The sequence below is a fragment of the Teleopsis dalmanni genome, chromosome X (genome assembly GCF_002237135.1).
Source record: "Teleopsis dalmanni isolate 2A chromosome X, ASM223713v2, whole genome shotgun sequence".
NCBI lineage: Eukaryota > Metazoa > Arthropoda > Insecta > Diptera > Diopsidae > Teleopsis > Teleopsis dalmanni.
The window spans coordinates 31,581,254-31,598,659 of NC_051848.1; the positions used below are offsets into that span (position 1 = coordinate 31,581,254).

The 17,406-nt window shown below is 28.1% G+C and overlaps 2 protein-coding genes across 5 annotated transcripts in view; both read right to left on the reverse strand.

The window, feature by feature from the left end:
* LOC119688291 (myb-like protein Q) overlaps nt 1-17,406 on the reverse strand; it is a 134,379-nt gene that overhangs the window by 19,302 nt on the left and 97,671 nt on the right. The window lies entirely within an intron of this gene.
* Nucleotides 1,573-14,521, reverse strand: LOC119662588. 4 transcript variants are annotated; one of them, XM_038072237.1, is made up of 9 exons: nt 14,438-14,521; nt 13,910-13,993; nt 8,123-8,303; nt 7,858-8,050; nt 7,598-7,791; nt 7,233-7,531; nt 6,971-7,161; nt 6,437-6,543; nt 1,573-6,359 (listed from the first exon to the last, which is right to left on the reverse strand). In XM_038072237.1, exon 9 carries the CDS (start codon nt 5,915-5,917, stop codon nt 1,709-1,711), a length of 4,209 nt encoding a protein of 1,402 aa, XP_037928165.1. In that variant the 5' UTR covers nt 5,918-6,359; nt 6,437-6,543; nt 6,971-7,161; nt 7,233-7,531; nt 7,598-7,791; nt 7,858-8,050; nt 8,123-8,303; nt 13,910-13,993; nt 14,438-14,521; the 3' UTR covers nt 1,573-1,708. The 4 variants fall into 4 exon arrangements, with proteins under 4 accessions (XP_037928165.1, XP_037928164.1, XP_037928167.1 ...); XM_038072236.1 differs by lacking the exon at nt 6,437-6,543 and having other exon boundaries at nt 1,573-5,944; nt 7,133-7,161; XM_038072239.1 differs by lacking the exons at nt 6,437-6,543; nt 13,910-13,993 and having other exon boundaries at nt 1,573-5,944; nt 7,133-7,161.

Consider the following 17,406-nt stretch of genomic DNA (forward strand, 5'->3'; position numbering starts at 1 on the left):
ATAAAATAAAATGTTAATAATGATTTAATGTGATTTTTTAAATTTTATTGAATTTAATAAAATAGATAACCGATACCATTACTTTATATACTCTCAATTTTTAACATTTTTTTCTTATTATAGAAATAACAACTTTGTATCAATGCATACATAATATCAATTGCTGTACAAATGCCATTTAATTTTTTAATGAGGTGTACTACTTAAAATTCAGCACTCCCCTGTACCGAAGTGGTTTGAAAGTACTGCTTATCGTAAAGCACTATTGCTAACAGTACTCGTCTGCGCAGTAATCCGAAGAGGACAAGCTAATTACAATACAAAAATGATGTTCATATGTTATTGTTCATAAAATTTGAATATATTTGGTATTAATTGCAGGTATATACATAAATATATATATATATATATTTAAATAATTTTTCTAAGTATTTTTTCATAGTGCACTAAATATTGAATTAATAGTTCATGCTCTAACTTTACTTGCGGAAAGGAAATGCACCAAGGATCTGTATCCATTATCATTATTACTGTTAATATAATGTTGGTCTATGTAAGATATGCTATGCTAGCTTAACTTCCAACTGCTTGTAATTTTAGTGTTCATTGTATTATATAGATAATACCAATTACATTGTATCTGTTGGTATTATACATCAAAGAAATGAACTTACCAAACTAATTACTCCAAAAATTGTTAAATTAAAACACGCTTTATTTGTTCAACAAACAAGTAAACATATACAATTTTATTTTAATTTAATTAATAATTTTTCATACAAATTTAAGTCCTTAATGGTAATGCATGTCCTTGAGGTGTGGGTTCACTTCATCCAATTTGATGTTGTTCTTTTCCTATATAATTTTTGAAATGCTTTGTACTCCAGGTGCAATCCTCATATTTTTGGTCTTTAATAATATTTTTCAATTAATTAAATTAAATAAATTTTAACATTGTATTTAAAACAAGTTGTTGTGGTTTTAATAAATTTCCAAAAATGTAGCTGTGGTTGTTGCATTGTTTAAATTTGTAGAAGTTCATAAAACTTCTGGGAGCAGATATAATACATAATTTTTTATTTCTAATAGAGTATTCAGTTGATGCATTTCCTTATTATACTTGTATTTGCTTAATATTTGTATATCCTCATTATACACTACTTCTTCTTTACTTCTTTACTGCGTGTTGAATTTTATTTATTGCTTGATTTGTTGTTGTTTTTTTTAATTTGAAATTTCCTAAAAGGTTTTGTACTCCAGGTGTAATCAAAAATTTTCAGTCTTTCAAGCCGTTTTAGTTCTTAATTTTTTAAAATTAATACGAAAATTTTCGATTTAACATAATCCGTATATAAAATCAATTTTTGTAATTTTAATATGATCCAAAAAATATGGTTTTGGTTTTTTTGAGCAAGATTTTGTACTCCAAGTGCAGTCTCAATTTATTCAGTCTTTAGAAATAATTTTTTAAATATTTAAATTAAATACGCATATTTGCATTTTAACATTTTTCGTATTCAAAACAAATTTTAGTAATATTAATAAGTTTTGAAAAATAAAGTAATTTAGATGAATATTTAAAAAAAGATTCAGTTTTTGTAGATTTGATTTAGTGCACATTTAGTATTTTCTAAAGGCATTGTTTATATATATACTTGTATAAGAATACATATATATATAATTTTATTTTAGTTTTTGATGATATATTCTAAGTTTTTTTGTTTGGAGGATGTTTAACCTTTGAAGAAAGATTAAGCTTGGTATCAGTATCAGCATAACTTGAATCAGTTTCTCTCATATTAGCATTATATGAATTATTTTTTGAAACTTCTTGTTGTGTATCAATTTTTGTCATTTTATTGGTATTATCATTAGCTTTACCAATTTTGTCGACAACTTCCTTTTTGTTAGCCTTCATCATCAGTTCCTTGACATCCGTTTGTATGCACGCATCATTTTTTCCCTCTCCACGGACATTAGTTATTGGATTCTCAGTACAAACTTTGGTAGTATTTGCTGGCGGTATACTTGTGAGTTCTTCCCGATTTTCATTGTAAACAATAATAGTTTCACCTTTTATAGCCAAAGCTTGCACTGAGAGTTCATCCCAATTGAAAATTTGTCGCAAGACTTCCACTGAAGTGGAAGTCTGTTTCAATAAATTGGGATCAGCTTTAATTACTGCTAACGGTGTCATATTTTTGAGATATAAATTTTTGTCCGAAATCATTGTACACACAAAAGATGGTTTTAGATTACTATTAACAATTTCAGCATTGTTATTTGGATCTGGTAATGTTGAAGTAGCATTGTTATTTGGATCTGGTGATGTTAAAGCATCCTTATCACTTTCAGATTTACCATCAGCGGATGGTTCATATGAATAAAGTTTAAATGTGCTCAAATTATTGTTTACTTCGCGTAATAGATCTTCAATTTCATTATCAGACATAGTCATACCAGTGTGACCTTCAGGTTGTAAAATAAAGTGCTTCACTTTAAATGTTTTGGTAGGCATGATTATCGCCTCAGAACGTGTGATGTCTTGCACTTCAGTGCCACCAATGTCACCAATGTTAGTAACTAAATTTGTTTGTGGGTCTATCGTTTGTATATGTTGACATGAGACGTCTACACTGTGCGACTGCCATGTTTTTTGGAAATCACTTATAGTTTTATGGAATTTAATTGGATGCAAATTGAATTCAGTGGTTAATATTGAAAGTTCGTCTAATTTTGGAACTTCAATATCTGTACCATGTGCGTTAGGTGTACTTATGCTAGCATTAGCTATAACACAATTGCTTTCACTGATATTTTTATCACCCTTTGAGTATATGGATTGTGTTTGGATATTTTTTTCTGAATCGCCACCCAGAGGTTGGTGAGCAATTAGATTGTCATTAACGATTGAAGTTGAACGATTGAATTTTGTTACAACAGCAGTTTTGACATTATGAGATTGACCAGTAACAGTATGAGATTTGTTGCTACCCTCTGAATGTGTGGGTTGTGCTCGATCGGTGTTTTTGGGACCATCAGGTTGCTTGGAAGTTAACTTTTTATTGTCTTTTGAACGAATGGATTTTGTTACATCAGCGGTTTTGACAACAGGTTCACTGGCAGCTGATTTGTTATTACTTTTCAAACATGTGGCTTGCGTTTCATGGGTGGTTTTGATTAATTTGATAGGGCCGGACATTAATTTCTTGTCGCCTTTTGTTCGCTTAGATTGTGTTTGATCCGAGTTTTTGATATTTTTAGGTTCACCTGGCATCTTATCGCTTTTTGATTGTACTGATTGTATTTGAACGTTGTTTTTATTATCAAGAAGTTGACTACTAGCACTTAAATTGCCAGTACCTTTTGAGCGAGTGGTTTGCATTTGAACAGTGGCTTTGTTATGCTTAGAATGACCAGCAACTACATTGTCATTACCTTTTGAGTGAGTAGATTGTGTTTGAACGGTGGTTTTTATATCTTTAGTTTGACCGGAAATAACCTTGTTTTTAACATTTGAGCATACAGATTGTGTTTGAATGTTATTCTTAGTAATTTGAGGTTGTTTAGAATCTGACTTTATACGCGAAGTTTGAAGATTCGTGTTTGCGCTACTTTCAGACTGTGAACAAGTGGATGTTGTGGTACAGGGTTGATCAGCATTTAAGTTCTTTTTAACATTTGTGGACGTAGATGGTGCTTGTTGAATTTTCTCTCTACCTACAGTTTTACATCCAATTAAATGTTGAAGAACTGTGACTTTTAACTCTTCCTCGCGTTTTTTAAGTGATTGATTAATGCTATTCCTTTCAGCACGATTTTGACGTTTACGTAAGTTTTTCATTTGTCTTTTAGTTATAGACTGCATTTGATTATCGTTGTCTGTATTCTGTTTACATAAGGCAAACATTTTAAAATCACTCAAAGCCTCACTTTCATTTATAGTTAGATCGGTTTTTATACTATCAACATTTTGAGCACTTATAACAATTCCAACCGTATTAGAGCTAGTAGATGGTGCTTCAAAATTTGGTTTCTTTTTATTATCCTCATCTTCAACTAAGCTCATTTTAGCCTTTGATGTTTCAATACTCTTTTCACCACTTTTATCACTTTTACTACTTTTTGCGCTATCAATTTTGTCCAGCATTAAATCCATATTAGTAGTTGCGGTTCGAAAGAGTAATTGAATATCTTCATCTGAGCTATCACTTGGGTAGTCAGCCAGCTTCTTTTTGAATTCAGAATGTAGATAGTCAATTATACTCTTAGTGTCTTTCGAAATTGATAGCATGTTCGCAGCGCCCTCCGCATCATTTTGTTTAGCTAAACTTTTATTACCTTTTGAAGTCGACGGTTGCAAATCAATGTCAATTGTTTTGTCAACTAAAGGCTTATCAACTTTTGTACTGGATGATGAAGGTCCTATATCGCTTTCTAAGTTAATGCTGGCAGCATCTAATCCATTCAAAATACTAGACGGTTGCAAATCAAGGTCAATTGTTTTTTCAACTAAAGGCTTATCAACTTTGGCACTGGAAGATGAAGGTCTTATATCGCTTTCTAAGTTAATGCTGGCAGCATCTAATCCATTCAAAATACTAGAAATAGTGGAAATTTTATCAATGCTAGGATTTTGTGGCTTGCAAATATGTGGTTTGTCTTTTGGGGCCGGATTAACAACATTAGTGGTATCGTCTTCATTATTATCACTAAGAATTTCAATAAATGTTTCCGAGCAATAATGGCAAACACGTCTCTCTCTTCTAGTTCCAGTAGGACCACGGCCAAGACCAGAAGTGGGTTTCTTAGCACTAGCATTTGGTGGTTGTTGTGATTGCGGTTGCGGTTGTGGTTGCGGTTGTGGTGGTGGCTGTGGCTGTTGCTGTTGCTGCGGAGCTAAATATGTTGGAGCATAATATGGTGTCGGGTTTCTCACATACGGAGGCATTGGCACAAATAAATTTGGATTAGCACTTCTGTAATGAGAATGGTTTACGTGTTGGTGTGGAACATTATAGTAGGATTGCGCTGGTGCTGGATAAAATATAATGGGCCGTGGTAGAGGTGCCTGACGAGGTATAAAAACTGGCGCAGTTGCGCTTAAAGTCTGTCTAGGTCTTGGAACTTCCTCTGTTAGCTCTTCTGCAGTAGTTTGATTATGTTCTGTCGGTTCGATTTGCTGTTGCTGACTGAATTCAGTCAGTTGTTCTGCAGATACAGTCCGATACTGTGAAGCAGGTATATAAGCATGTGAATAATCTGCTGCGTAAATGCTCTCCTGTGGAACCATGTTGTCCGGACATACATATTGTGAATTACGTTCACAACAATTTGGTATGTATTGCGGGATATAATGATATCTTCGAACGTGATCCGCTACTGCATTAGATTGAGTGACTGGAATAGCATAACGTATTTCTGGATGTTGATTCGGACTTTCATATGGTACAGGTAAAATAGTATTTCTAACAGTTGCACTATTTGGTGCTACCTCAATTTCTGAAGACTGGCTGTGAACTCGGCTTCTATTAATTTGTTCAACGTTATTTACAGGATATTCGGCATAGGTGATAGTTTCATGAGGCGTATCATAGCGATTATTATCTAATTGCGGTATTCGACTATTTCTACGAGGTCTTTCGTTGTAAAACACTGTGTTTGACGCAAAACGTTGCAAACTAGACCGGTAGAGTAAGCATTTGTTACAATGATAAAAACCCACACCTTTATAGCAGCAGTGCCCATTGCATTTGCCTCTGATATCTTCCATATACACTGAATGATGAAGTTCTTCATCATCTGTATCTTCATTTTCATACTCGCTTGCCAATTCTTGATATAAAGTTTCATTTTCTTCATCACGTTCTTGGTCTGCATTAATTGGTCGCTGACCTGTTCCATTAAAATGATTCATTTCTTCTGCTATTGTATTACTTTCGGTCTTTTTGGAGAAACGAATAAAACCAAAGCCATTAGAAAAATGTTCTTTATTTACAATTACCTTTGTAAGTATGACCGAAGAATAACGTTCGCTAAAGGAATTATAAAGCAAATAATTATCTACCTCATCAGTTATGTTGCCAAGGTGTACGCGATACTCATCTATTTCTGGAGCAATCTCAGGTTTCGCTATGTTAAGACGAAATAAGTCTTTTGATACCAAGTACGGTATCGGTTTGTTATTGCAATTAAGTATTGCAGATAGCGTCAATTTGTGCGTATCAAAATATATGTACAAATGCAAAACGTAAATCTGACTGAGAGCGTATACAACGCACTATACGAACTCCATAAGGTTTATAACCCATATAGCGAAATGCTTGTATAACGAAATACGGATCCATATAACATTGGATCTGTTTTTAAAGAAAGTTTTGAAAGTTTTTCGTATTAAAAAAGAAAAAAATAAAAATTTTATATAATTAACACTTACATTGCCCATCCACAAGCGATATAACCGGGACTCTTTTATCGCTAAGTTAGATGAGTGTATAGTATTGGGCATTGTAAGAACGTGGCTACAATTGACAGGAGTTTCGGCTATACATCCACAAAAAAAAATTTAATTATTATTTGAAATAATTCCTATCAATTAAATGATTGCAATTATTAATAACATAATACATACATATATATATAAATATATATTCATATTCATATATATGTATGTACATATGAATGACGATATTCGTGATGTGTTCTATATTATATATAGAAATAATCAGTTTATTGATGTGACGACTATAGTATGGTAAATTTCAGTAGAGAAGCCCAGTGATGCAACAACAAGATACATAATATCACGGGTCTTAGCTATAGTTCGTAATTAATTGTTGTAGCTTTTCTTAATGAAATGAACTATTGAAGAAGAGGTTTTTTACCTCTGATATTATACCGACATCATAATTATTAGTCGTTATTAATAATTACAGTAATATTTCTCTTGTTTTCAGTTTCTATAGTTTACCTTCGTCGACGATTATCTCTGCAGTTTTTGGCAACTTATTTGTTCAGGTAGACGAGCGATTGCTATTCTTCGGAATGCGATTATTTTGTGTTTTTGTTGGCATTATGGTGTTTAAAATGTATCTGTTATGTGTCAAATAAAAAAAAAGTTCATGCTACTTACAGATAGATGTTCAGTTTAACTTGCTATTGCTGTTAGATATATAAAATTTAATGATTAATTTTTATTTATTACTGAAATTGATCATCATTAAACTACAAACCTTTTTTCTTGTTTGAGAAAAAAACAAATTTCTTAAAAATTTTGACACAATTGAAACCAGTAGGTAGAGGTGATGTGACCTTGATTTAATTTCAAATATGGTATTAATTCTTGAGTAAAGCAATGCAATCAAGATTAAATGAATGCAAATTCAAGCTTGGTCTTGAACCAGTTACAAAAAAAAAAAATTTGATACAAATTGGGATTCTGGGAATCCTTCAAAGCGACTAGTAAAGATCGTCAACGTCAAAATATTTAAGTACTTATGTTCTCAGTATACTGTAGAGTTAATTGCTCACACTATTTTAAAGATTAAAAAATATATCAAATACACATTTCTTTGATCCAGTACGATAGAAATATTACATATATCCTTCGTAAAAAATCCTTTGTTGATCAGACTAAATGACGATTTAAGCGTACACGTAGTTTTCAATCAGTTACAAAAAAAAGATAGACACAAGTTCGGATATATCCTCCAAAGCGATAAGTAAAATTAATCAACGTCAAAATATTTGAGTACTTTTATTCTCAATATACTGTAGAGTTTATTGTCCACACTATTTTAAGGATTAAAAAATATATTAAATACACATTTCTTTGATCCTGTACGATAGAAATATTACATATATCCTTTGTAAAATTCCTGTGTTGATCAGACTAAATGACGATTTAAGTGTACACGTAGTCTTCAATCAGTTATAAAAAAAAGATTGATACAAGTTGGGTAATACTCTCCAAAGCGATAAATAAAGATAGTCAACATCAAAATATTTGAGTACTTCTGTCCTCAATATACTGTTGAGTTGATTGTCCACACTATTTTAAAGATTAAAGAATTGATTTAACAAATATTTTTTTAGTCTTGATCCAGTTAGATACAAAAATTACATATATCCTTTGAAGCAAGAATTTGTGTTCTCAAAATGTTGCTTAGTTAAACAAATCCTTTACTGAGAAGACTAAACGACAATTTGAGCGTACATTCAGTCTTAGACCCTTCAGATAAAAGGGAAAGATACAAAAATAAGCAAATATCCTCCAAGCCGACAAAACACTTAGTATGAAGAATCTGTAAAATAATTTTAATATTAAAAAATTGTAAAAAGTAATCATTTGACTAGGTTATATTAAAAAAAAAATTGATTATTTCATGGATATATTGATCATTGTTATATTGTTTGATAAATATATCTAGCGCATATAAAAATTTTTCTCTTCGTTTTGTGATAAAATTAATTATTAATTTATGTGCCAACAAGATTTATCGTTAAGATATAATTTCTAAAATCTAAAAAATTTAAAATTTTTTTGGATTTGATTTGTTAGTGAATCTTAAAAATTAGAACAAAACCAATTTACTATTTCTTTAATTTTTTTATCGGAGGGGGTAGAGAATAAATTTTTTTTATATAAGCGAGACATAAAAGTATCTTTACACAAAAATTATTTAAAAAACGTATAAAATGCATGTTACATATAACTTTAAGCACTTATAAGCTAGTAAAAAGTAACGAGTTGTCTAACACAATGATGCAAATGAGTGAAAGAAAAAACTGATGGCTGATTAAAGATTTATTTTTACTGGAAGCACAATTTTTTTGGGATAGTTATATCAGGTATATTTGTTTAATCATATTAATTATATTTCATTATTTTAACAAGATTTCTATTTAATATCAGAAACTGCAACGCAACTGGTGTTATCCTGGCATTAGTACTTTGCCAGGTACTAGTACATTTGTAAAAACTTTACTAAGTTTTAAATAAACCGTAAAAAGCTAGAGATTTCAAATAAAAAAAATTATTATCTGCTGCTAAGTATTAATTAGAAGTAAAAAATCTTCACTATAGTTACTATATAAGCAATTTTTAAACAAATACTATGTTACCTTATTTAAACTCGCAAGCTTTTTAACGAGTAAAACATAAAAGAAAACTTAATTGGTAAAAAAATTGTCACTAATTAATAAATAGTGACTATTTATTTTGAGTAAAAAGCTTCTTCAAGAGTGTGATAAAAAATATAATTAGTTTATTGGAAAACATAATTGCGATTATTAGCTACTCGTTAACTAATAATTAGAAGTTGAAAATGTCTTGATGTAAGTAAGTATAGATAAACTCTTTAATCGTATCCTTTAAAGAGTATAATACAAAGTGTTCTTTTATTGTAAGGAAACAGTAAAAGTATAGTTAATTATAGTTTATTGAAATCGCTTACTAATAGTTAATAACAGCAAAGAAACGAGTTACTGATTGAAAACTACGGGTATGTTAAAACAATAAATTTTAGCTTAAGTAAATAAAAATTAAATGCTTATAATATCAATTTAATTTCAATTTTTTAAAAAAGCTACAAATAACAATAAAAATTAAATTCTAACTCGTGAATTGAAAATTGAAAGAATCGAAAAAAAGTTGTACAACTTGTCAATGTGTACTAGTAAATATTAGTTGTTAATAAATCAGATTATTTATTTGGATTTAATGTCGATACAATAGATAAGTGGGCATTGATTAAATACTGAAAGAATATTTAAATTTTGTGTGTGACGAATTAATATATCATATACATTTATTTATATAAAACTCTTATTGGAATGCATACATCTAATATAGAATACAATAGCTAGTAGGAATTTGTGCATGAACAACTTGGGAGTTAATATACAAGTTGATAGTTAAGAACGAGTTAATCGATTTCAACTTTAAATAATCAACATGAAAATATGCTTTATATGATAGTGCGATCTACAATATAATATTATGAACAACTAATATGAAATAAACCTTATATTATAAACATATATCATTATTAAACATATTTTAAACTAATAGTAAGTAATAAGTCATTTATTTTCAAAGAATTAACATTTCATTAATTAATTTCCAGATTGCTAAAAGAATAATGCGTATAAAATTTAACGAGAGAAGACTGTTAATCAAAATTAACAATGGATTACTTTAAGTCAAAAGTCTAATTATTTACACGCGCCTCGGATTGACCTTGACTTAGAATATTTTTGCTTATATAAAAGAATTTTATGTAAAGTTTCATACTAAATATTAAGAATATTAAAATAATTTTTGTTTTTCACCCACTCAAAGCTCGTCCAAGCATAGTAGATAAGTATATACATATATATAAATATACATGTATTAACATTAAAATAAATTAGTAAAATCAAAGCTTTAAGTATTATCCAAAGAAATGGCATGCGAATATGATAGATTAGTGTCTTCTATAGTGATAGACACTTCAAATAAATTTACAAAAGCAAAATAACGAGTATCTCAACCAGCAACTGTCTAGCTTTTTAACGTATTGCCAAAGTAAATTAATTGATGAATTTCATTTTCTTACAAGTTAAGCCAAAATTTAGTCAAAATTTAAAAAAAAAACTAATATGAGATATAAGACATTTGAGTTCAGAAGTCAATAACAGGAAACGCTACTAGTTTGATTAACGAATAAAAAACAATTTTAAATAAATTATAAAATAGTCTCAACAAAACTATTAATTTAACTAGTTATAGATAAAAAAAAATTATAATTATTTATTTTACACAAGAAAACAAAGCAAAGAAAACTAACATTTATGGGTTCGAAACTGATTTTTAGAACTAGTAAAATTTAATTATTTAATTAAATTATATTATATTATTATAAAATATAAACTTAACATTAAAATTGTAATTTTATTATATTATAATTATAATTATAAAATAAACGACTATTTAATATTATAGTAATTATTTTTTAAATTTTGACTGTACAACTTGTAGTATAATTTATCAATAAATTATATTTCATTTATACTTAATATAAGTTAATATTGTAGTCCTCATTAAAGTAATTATTTTAAATAAAAAATATATAACTAGTAATCTTATTATGAACAAAATTGACGTTTCAACTGTTTGTTGGCGCAATAATAGGTACTATTTATAGGAGTACCTATTACGCTAAAACTAGTAATATTTAAAATCAAAGGAATAGTAAACAAATAGTATTATAAATTCTAAAGGTAAAAGTACTAGTATTCTAAATTCTGTAGATATAACTTTTAGTACTAAAAATACTGAAGATATCGCTGGTAGTTCCTATTCTAAATCTTGAAAATAATGACTAATATTATGAGAATAACATTGTATATAACTATTAAAACTATAACTAAATGACTCAATAAATGTGAGTTCATTTAATTCATTTCTTAATAAATTTGAATTTAGTTTAATAATTTCATAAAATAAAAAGATAGTGAATGATCGAACTATAGGTTATCAATAGGACTATAGAATAAATATATCTAATATCCACGATGTTTAACTTTAAAGAAAAAAAAATTTGCATGGAAAAAAGTTCACTATCAATATTAGTCAATAAAAAGATTTATTCAAAAAAAATTTACTGTAAAACCACTAATATCTCCAAATTGATTAATTCAAATAATTTAGCATATGGTTTTATTACGAAACATTGGCAGTAAAAATCTACGAAAGGTGGATAAATATGTGTTTGAACATATGTATAAAAACATAACCAATGACAATACTACATATTATATATGACAAAAGAGAACACATGCCATAATTGTTTATATGATTCTTGCTTAATCAAATTTCTTGTCTAAAAATTGTCAAGTTGAAGAAATGCAAAATAGTTCTAAGTTCAATGGATATGTACGTAATCAAAGCGTATGCAATATATGGTTCAGTGGAGTACTTTTTTGGACCGCTAAATCAACAGGAAAAGGTTTGACATTAAATGAAATAAAAGCAGTCTACTGAATACTACTAGGTCTTTGTAGTTAACTAATGCGATAAGATATAATTAAATTAAAGCTCATAAAGAAAGAAAGTCAACCTGCGTTTCCATTAGCGGCAGAAATTAGAGAATTTTTATTTAATTTATTGAAATGGGTTATATAACTAATAGTTGGTTATATTGTAATTTTAAACGATAAGTATTAAGTTGCTGACAAAACATTCGATTTAATTATATATTTCGATTTATTTTTTTTATTAATTCGATTCTGCAAACTTATACACAAATTTATTTATTTTCTTTTTTAATTTCTGTTTGATATCGCATATAAAAATTCTTTTCAAAACATCTGAATTAATTGTGCTTTGTTAAAATTTCTTTTATTTAACTAGAATTTCAATCAGTTATCAGTTTATTTATTGACATGTGCAACAACGTGATATTTTAATGTTTATTTATAGCACACTTTTATAACCATCACACCAAACAAATGCATTGAAAAAACAAAAACAAAAGCTTAAATGCACGCTACAAAAATACGTTTGCTCATATTGATTCTTGGAAAAACCTTTTTTTTTTTTTTGTGTATCAAAACCATATTGCAGATAACAATATAGAAACACAAATGAAAATAAATAAAGAGATGTGCATTATCAGTTATTTTTTGCAGCTAATTCCACTGCTATTCTCACAAAGAAATATGAGAAATATAGAATATGTGTAAAAGCACTGTTATATTTTTTCGCATTACCCGGCAACAGCAAAAAACTCTGATTGTAATAAACAGCTGGTAAGGCTGCAACCAAAAACATAGACATATTTCTATGTTTTTGGCTGTAACTTGCGCAATATTATAAGCTTACTGGCGCATGTGCAGGAGGTCAATTAATCTTTTTTAAATCAAATTATTTATCAGCGTTATCGACTTGTACAAAAAAAAAATTTACTACGTAATTTTAAGCAACATGAATCTAAGTATGAGTCTGTGCATCTATACTAAATTAAGTGTTTATATAGCGTCTTCTGACAATCTGTGAAATGATTGGTTCTAGAATTTGGCTTTTCAGCTTAACTTTTTGTTGCTTGTGTAAAGGCAACAATATTTTTATAGTTGTTTGTTGTTAATAAGATTTTTGCAACATGCTTTTTATACGTTTTTATAATTGAAAGTCTTCACTAAATTAATTTTATTATATGTTGCAAATGTTTGGAGTTTATGTTTATAAACATTTTTTTACTTTCATTTTTTTTGCAACAATTTAATAAAAAAATTTTTTTTTATATAATACATATATATATACTACATGAAAATTTTTTTGTTACCTCTTAGAGGTTCTATAATGATATATTTCAATGATATTTGCTTTTAAAACATAAAACTTCCGCTGACCGTACGTTAGTCCTTTATAAAAAAAAAAATTATTAAGCTAAGTAAATAAATACATTTTTTTCAAATACCTGTATTTAGAAGTATTTTTACTTAGATAAAATTGTGAAACAAATGTTGAAATAGAAATATTTCTTCATTATTAATTTAAAATAACACAAACTCAAATGCTAAGCTTACTAAGAAAAAAATTTTATTTTAACTATCATTTTCTATTATCGATAAAATGACACTTGAGTTTGTCATTAGATTTATCGCTTTCTAAAAACAAGTACAGTCTTAAAAATCTAAAAAGATATATCTGGCATTATGTGTGACATACACATGTATGTATGTATGTATATCGAAAAAATGGCTATTGAAAACTTATTAATAATTTTTTTATTATTTTGCAAAAAAAAACCTTTGGTAGCCAATACTACTTCTTACTTCAGTTCTTTTTTTGCAACAATTAAATATATAATAAATTTTAAAAATAAAATATAATTATAATAAAATATTTAATAATTTTTTTTGTTACCTCTAAGTGAAATTCTGAAATTTGAGATTCTGGAATTTTTGAGATTCTGGAATTTGAGATACTGGAGTTTGAGATTCTATAGTTCTTACGTTATAAAAGAAAAAATTATTTAAATAAGAATAAAATATTTATTAAATACCAGTAAGATTTTCGTATTTGGACACAAAACTTTTTAATCAATTAATAGTGAAAATTTATTATCGATATATTTTTTCTAGAAATATCTATGTGGTATTATGAAAGTGGCACTTTTACATATACTAACAAAAACCTTTTAAAATAATGTATTTATATGTAATTATACAATAATGATTAGAATTAAATAATTATATTAAAAAAATTTTAAATAAGCGCCAAAAAATTATTTTGGTGCTTTTCTCTAAAAAAAATAATTAGATAAAATGAATTATATCAAAACAATTTCAGATAAGCGCTAAAAAATTTTTCTAATATAAAAAATATTGTTACAAAGACTTAAGCTGTTATTAAGCTTGCAATAAATATTTAATTTTTACTTAATAAACTCACCTAGCAAATGAATATTTCCTACGGCACATAAAAAAATGTAATACGAACTTTATTATTAAAATTATACACCACCACCTACGACAAAGTCTAAGAACTGAATAATCGGAACAAACTTCAACGAGCTTTATATATATAAACGAATACACATTGTCGGCAACGTAATTGACAGTTTCTTAGAAGACAGTGTTACCATATCAATAATAAATTTATACAAAATAAATACCTAATATATATATATAATTTTTATATGTCCCAAAATTATATCATATCAAATTTTTTGTAAATAAATATTAATATTATTACTTTTTTGTAATAATAGGATGTCTGGCGAAAACGACCCGTACATTAGAGGAGTGGAAATTTATTTAAGCAAAGGTATTAAAAATACAATAATGTTTTGAAAAAAAATAGAAACTTAACATAACTGTGAAATAGTGTTATGCACCCATTGAAAGAATTGAGTGAGAAGAAAAGAATTGGTTTTACAATATGCTTGAAAGTACACTATAAGGTGTATGTTAGAGAGATATAATAATTGAAATGTGAGATTTTAATGTCCAAATGGAATCGATGTATGCTGGTTTCGAATAAATTATGGGAACTCACGCGTTAGGCTATGCTTAAACACTGAGCTAAAAATTAGTGGCTCTATATGTCCTTATAAAAGAAGTCATAAAATTACTTGACAATCTCCAGATGGTGTGACAACGACGTGAATTGATCATATAAGTGTATCATAAAAATGATGCTATATACTATGTGATGTACGAAACAAACGAAATGCAGAGATTGGTAGTGACCATTACATCGTAGTGACTGAAATTAGGCTGCAACTATATCGAAAACATGGACAACAACCCACAAGTCGGCGTAAGTTACATGTGACTAAACTTCAATGCGATAACACTAAAACCACATTTAAGAAACAAATAGCTTACACTTCAACTGCACACAACAGAAATGTTGATTTAATGTGGGAGGACTTAAAAAAGACAATAAACGACTTGTATGTAGAAGATCTGAAAAAAAAGAAATTGTTATCTCAACAACTTTGGAATCTTATCGATAGATTCACGAACAATAGATATTAAAATAAGATTATTAAATGCAACCGTAAAGCGGGATACCGTAAAGGAAAGTTACAAAACGAAACATGATAAGCAGAGCTACTATAATAAGCTAGGTTTAGCAGCCCAAGTTGCCTCAGAGAAAGGAGAAGTGATCAAGATAAGTCGTGATATAACTGTTAAAAACATTTCAGTACAGTACCTGTTGAAAATGACATATGGCAGTGTGGAAAAGACACTTCGAAAGAACGTTTAATATAAAACATGACGAAAACAATGAAAATAGTGAATAGTTACAAGGGGTCACACTATATAATTTCATTAGATTCATAGAATGCAGACCACCCAGTATCGAAGAAATATACAAGGTAATTCTATGTCTAAAATCTGACAAAGCATCGACAACTTGCTTGCAGAATTATTTGAAGCAATATCGGAAACAATATCCGAAGAGTTGCATCCTTTGTTTGTTAAGGTATGAAACAGGGAATATATTCCAAAAGAATGGAAATAGATTATCATAGTCAAAATCATTAAAAAAGGAGACAGAAAAAAATGCTCTAAGTGGAGAGTTATCTCTGTGCTGCTAAAAGTAAACAAAATATTCACGAAGATAATTTTAAATCGCATCATTGAACCACATAGTAATATATTCCGGCTGGAACAGACCCTGCGTAAACCGGTTAGTGAAATTGCACACTCAGCATTAAAATGAAATCCATAGGATAAAAGGAATTGGAGAAAGTAGATAAGCAGGGAAGCGAACAAATTATTTAGCGAGCTCAGAGTATTATTAATAAATATTAATGTTATTACTGTCTTAAAAAAGTGTTTTCGTAAATTATTAATTCTTTACACTGTTACTGAAAAAGATGGCGGTAAAAAATTAAGATTAGGAAAAACATATAAGACAAAATGTACATATGCATATATATGTAATTATGTTCCAGAAGTTTCTATCGGCCATTTTGTTTTAGAAATATATAGCTGCCGACGTATTTATCGACTTTTTTCATAAAAAAAAAAGTATTAATAAATGTGTAAAAATTTACTTAAAAATATTATTTATCTTTTAAAATATATTATTTATTTATTTAGAACTTTATTGCTAAATATAACAAATAAATAAATATTTTAATATCTGATCAATTCCCATTTAATCAGTTTATTAAATTTTGTATTTTTTTAAAAATACTTTAAATATATATAATAATTAATAATATTAACTTACTAATATTAAATTATCTATATTTTTTCTCAATCAAACTTACATTATCCGTTCGTATTGAATATATTGAATAATAAATTGTTTTAATAAAAATTGGATAAAACTTTCCGTACACGTCTGCTTCCGAACGATATCGAACCTTTAATATAACAGTGTTGCCAATCATCCACATCATAACAGTATTTTGGGATAACAGTGTTACATTATCTTGACCAATAAAGTTTTTAAAAGTATTATGTACCTATTACACGACACGAGTAGGTCCTATTTATAGAATAGTTGTAATATAATAAATGCAATCGAAATAATTTTAAAAGAAAGAACAGATAAATAGTTTTTACATAAAAAAGATTATTAAAAAATATTATTAGAAGAAATATTATTAAAAGAAATATAAGAACTTAAGAATTGAAGGAACTGAAGAATACTCAAAGCATTTTTTCTTTATATGGGATGTATGGCCTAACAGGAAAATTTGATTGCTTAATATTGAATTCATACGAGAATTTTATTTGTAATTTTAGCTGTCACATCTTTGTAGTTTTAGAAGTCAATTGTTGTTGCTTTCAATGCATAATGAAAAATTTTGACAGCTTCAATCACACAGAAAATATTAGTGTGAATTAGGTTTTTGGATTCAGGTTTAAAGCTTCTTGTGGAAGCAAGAAAAATAT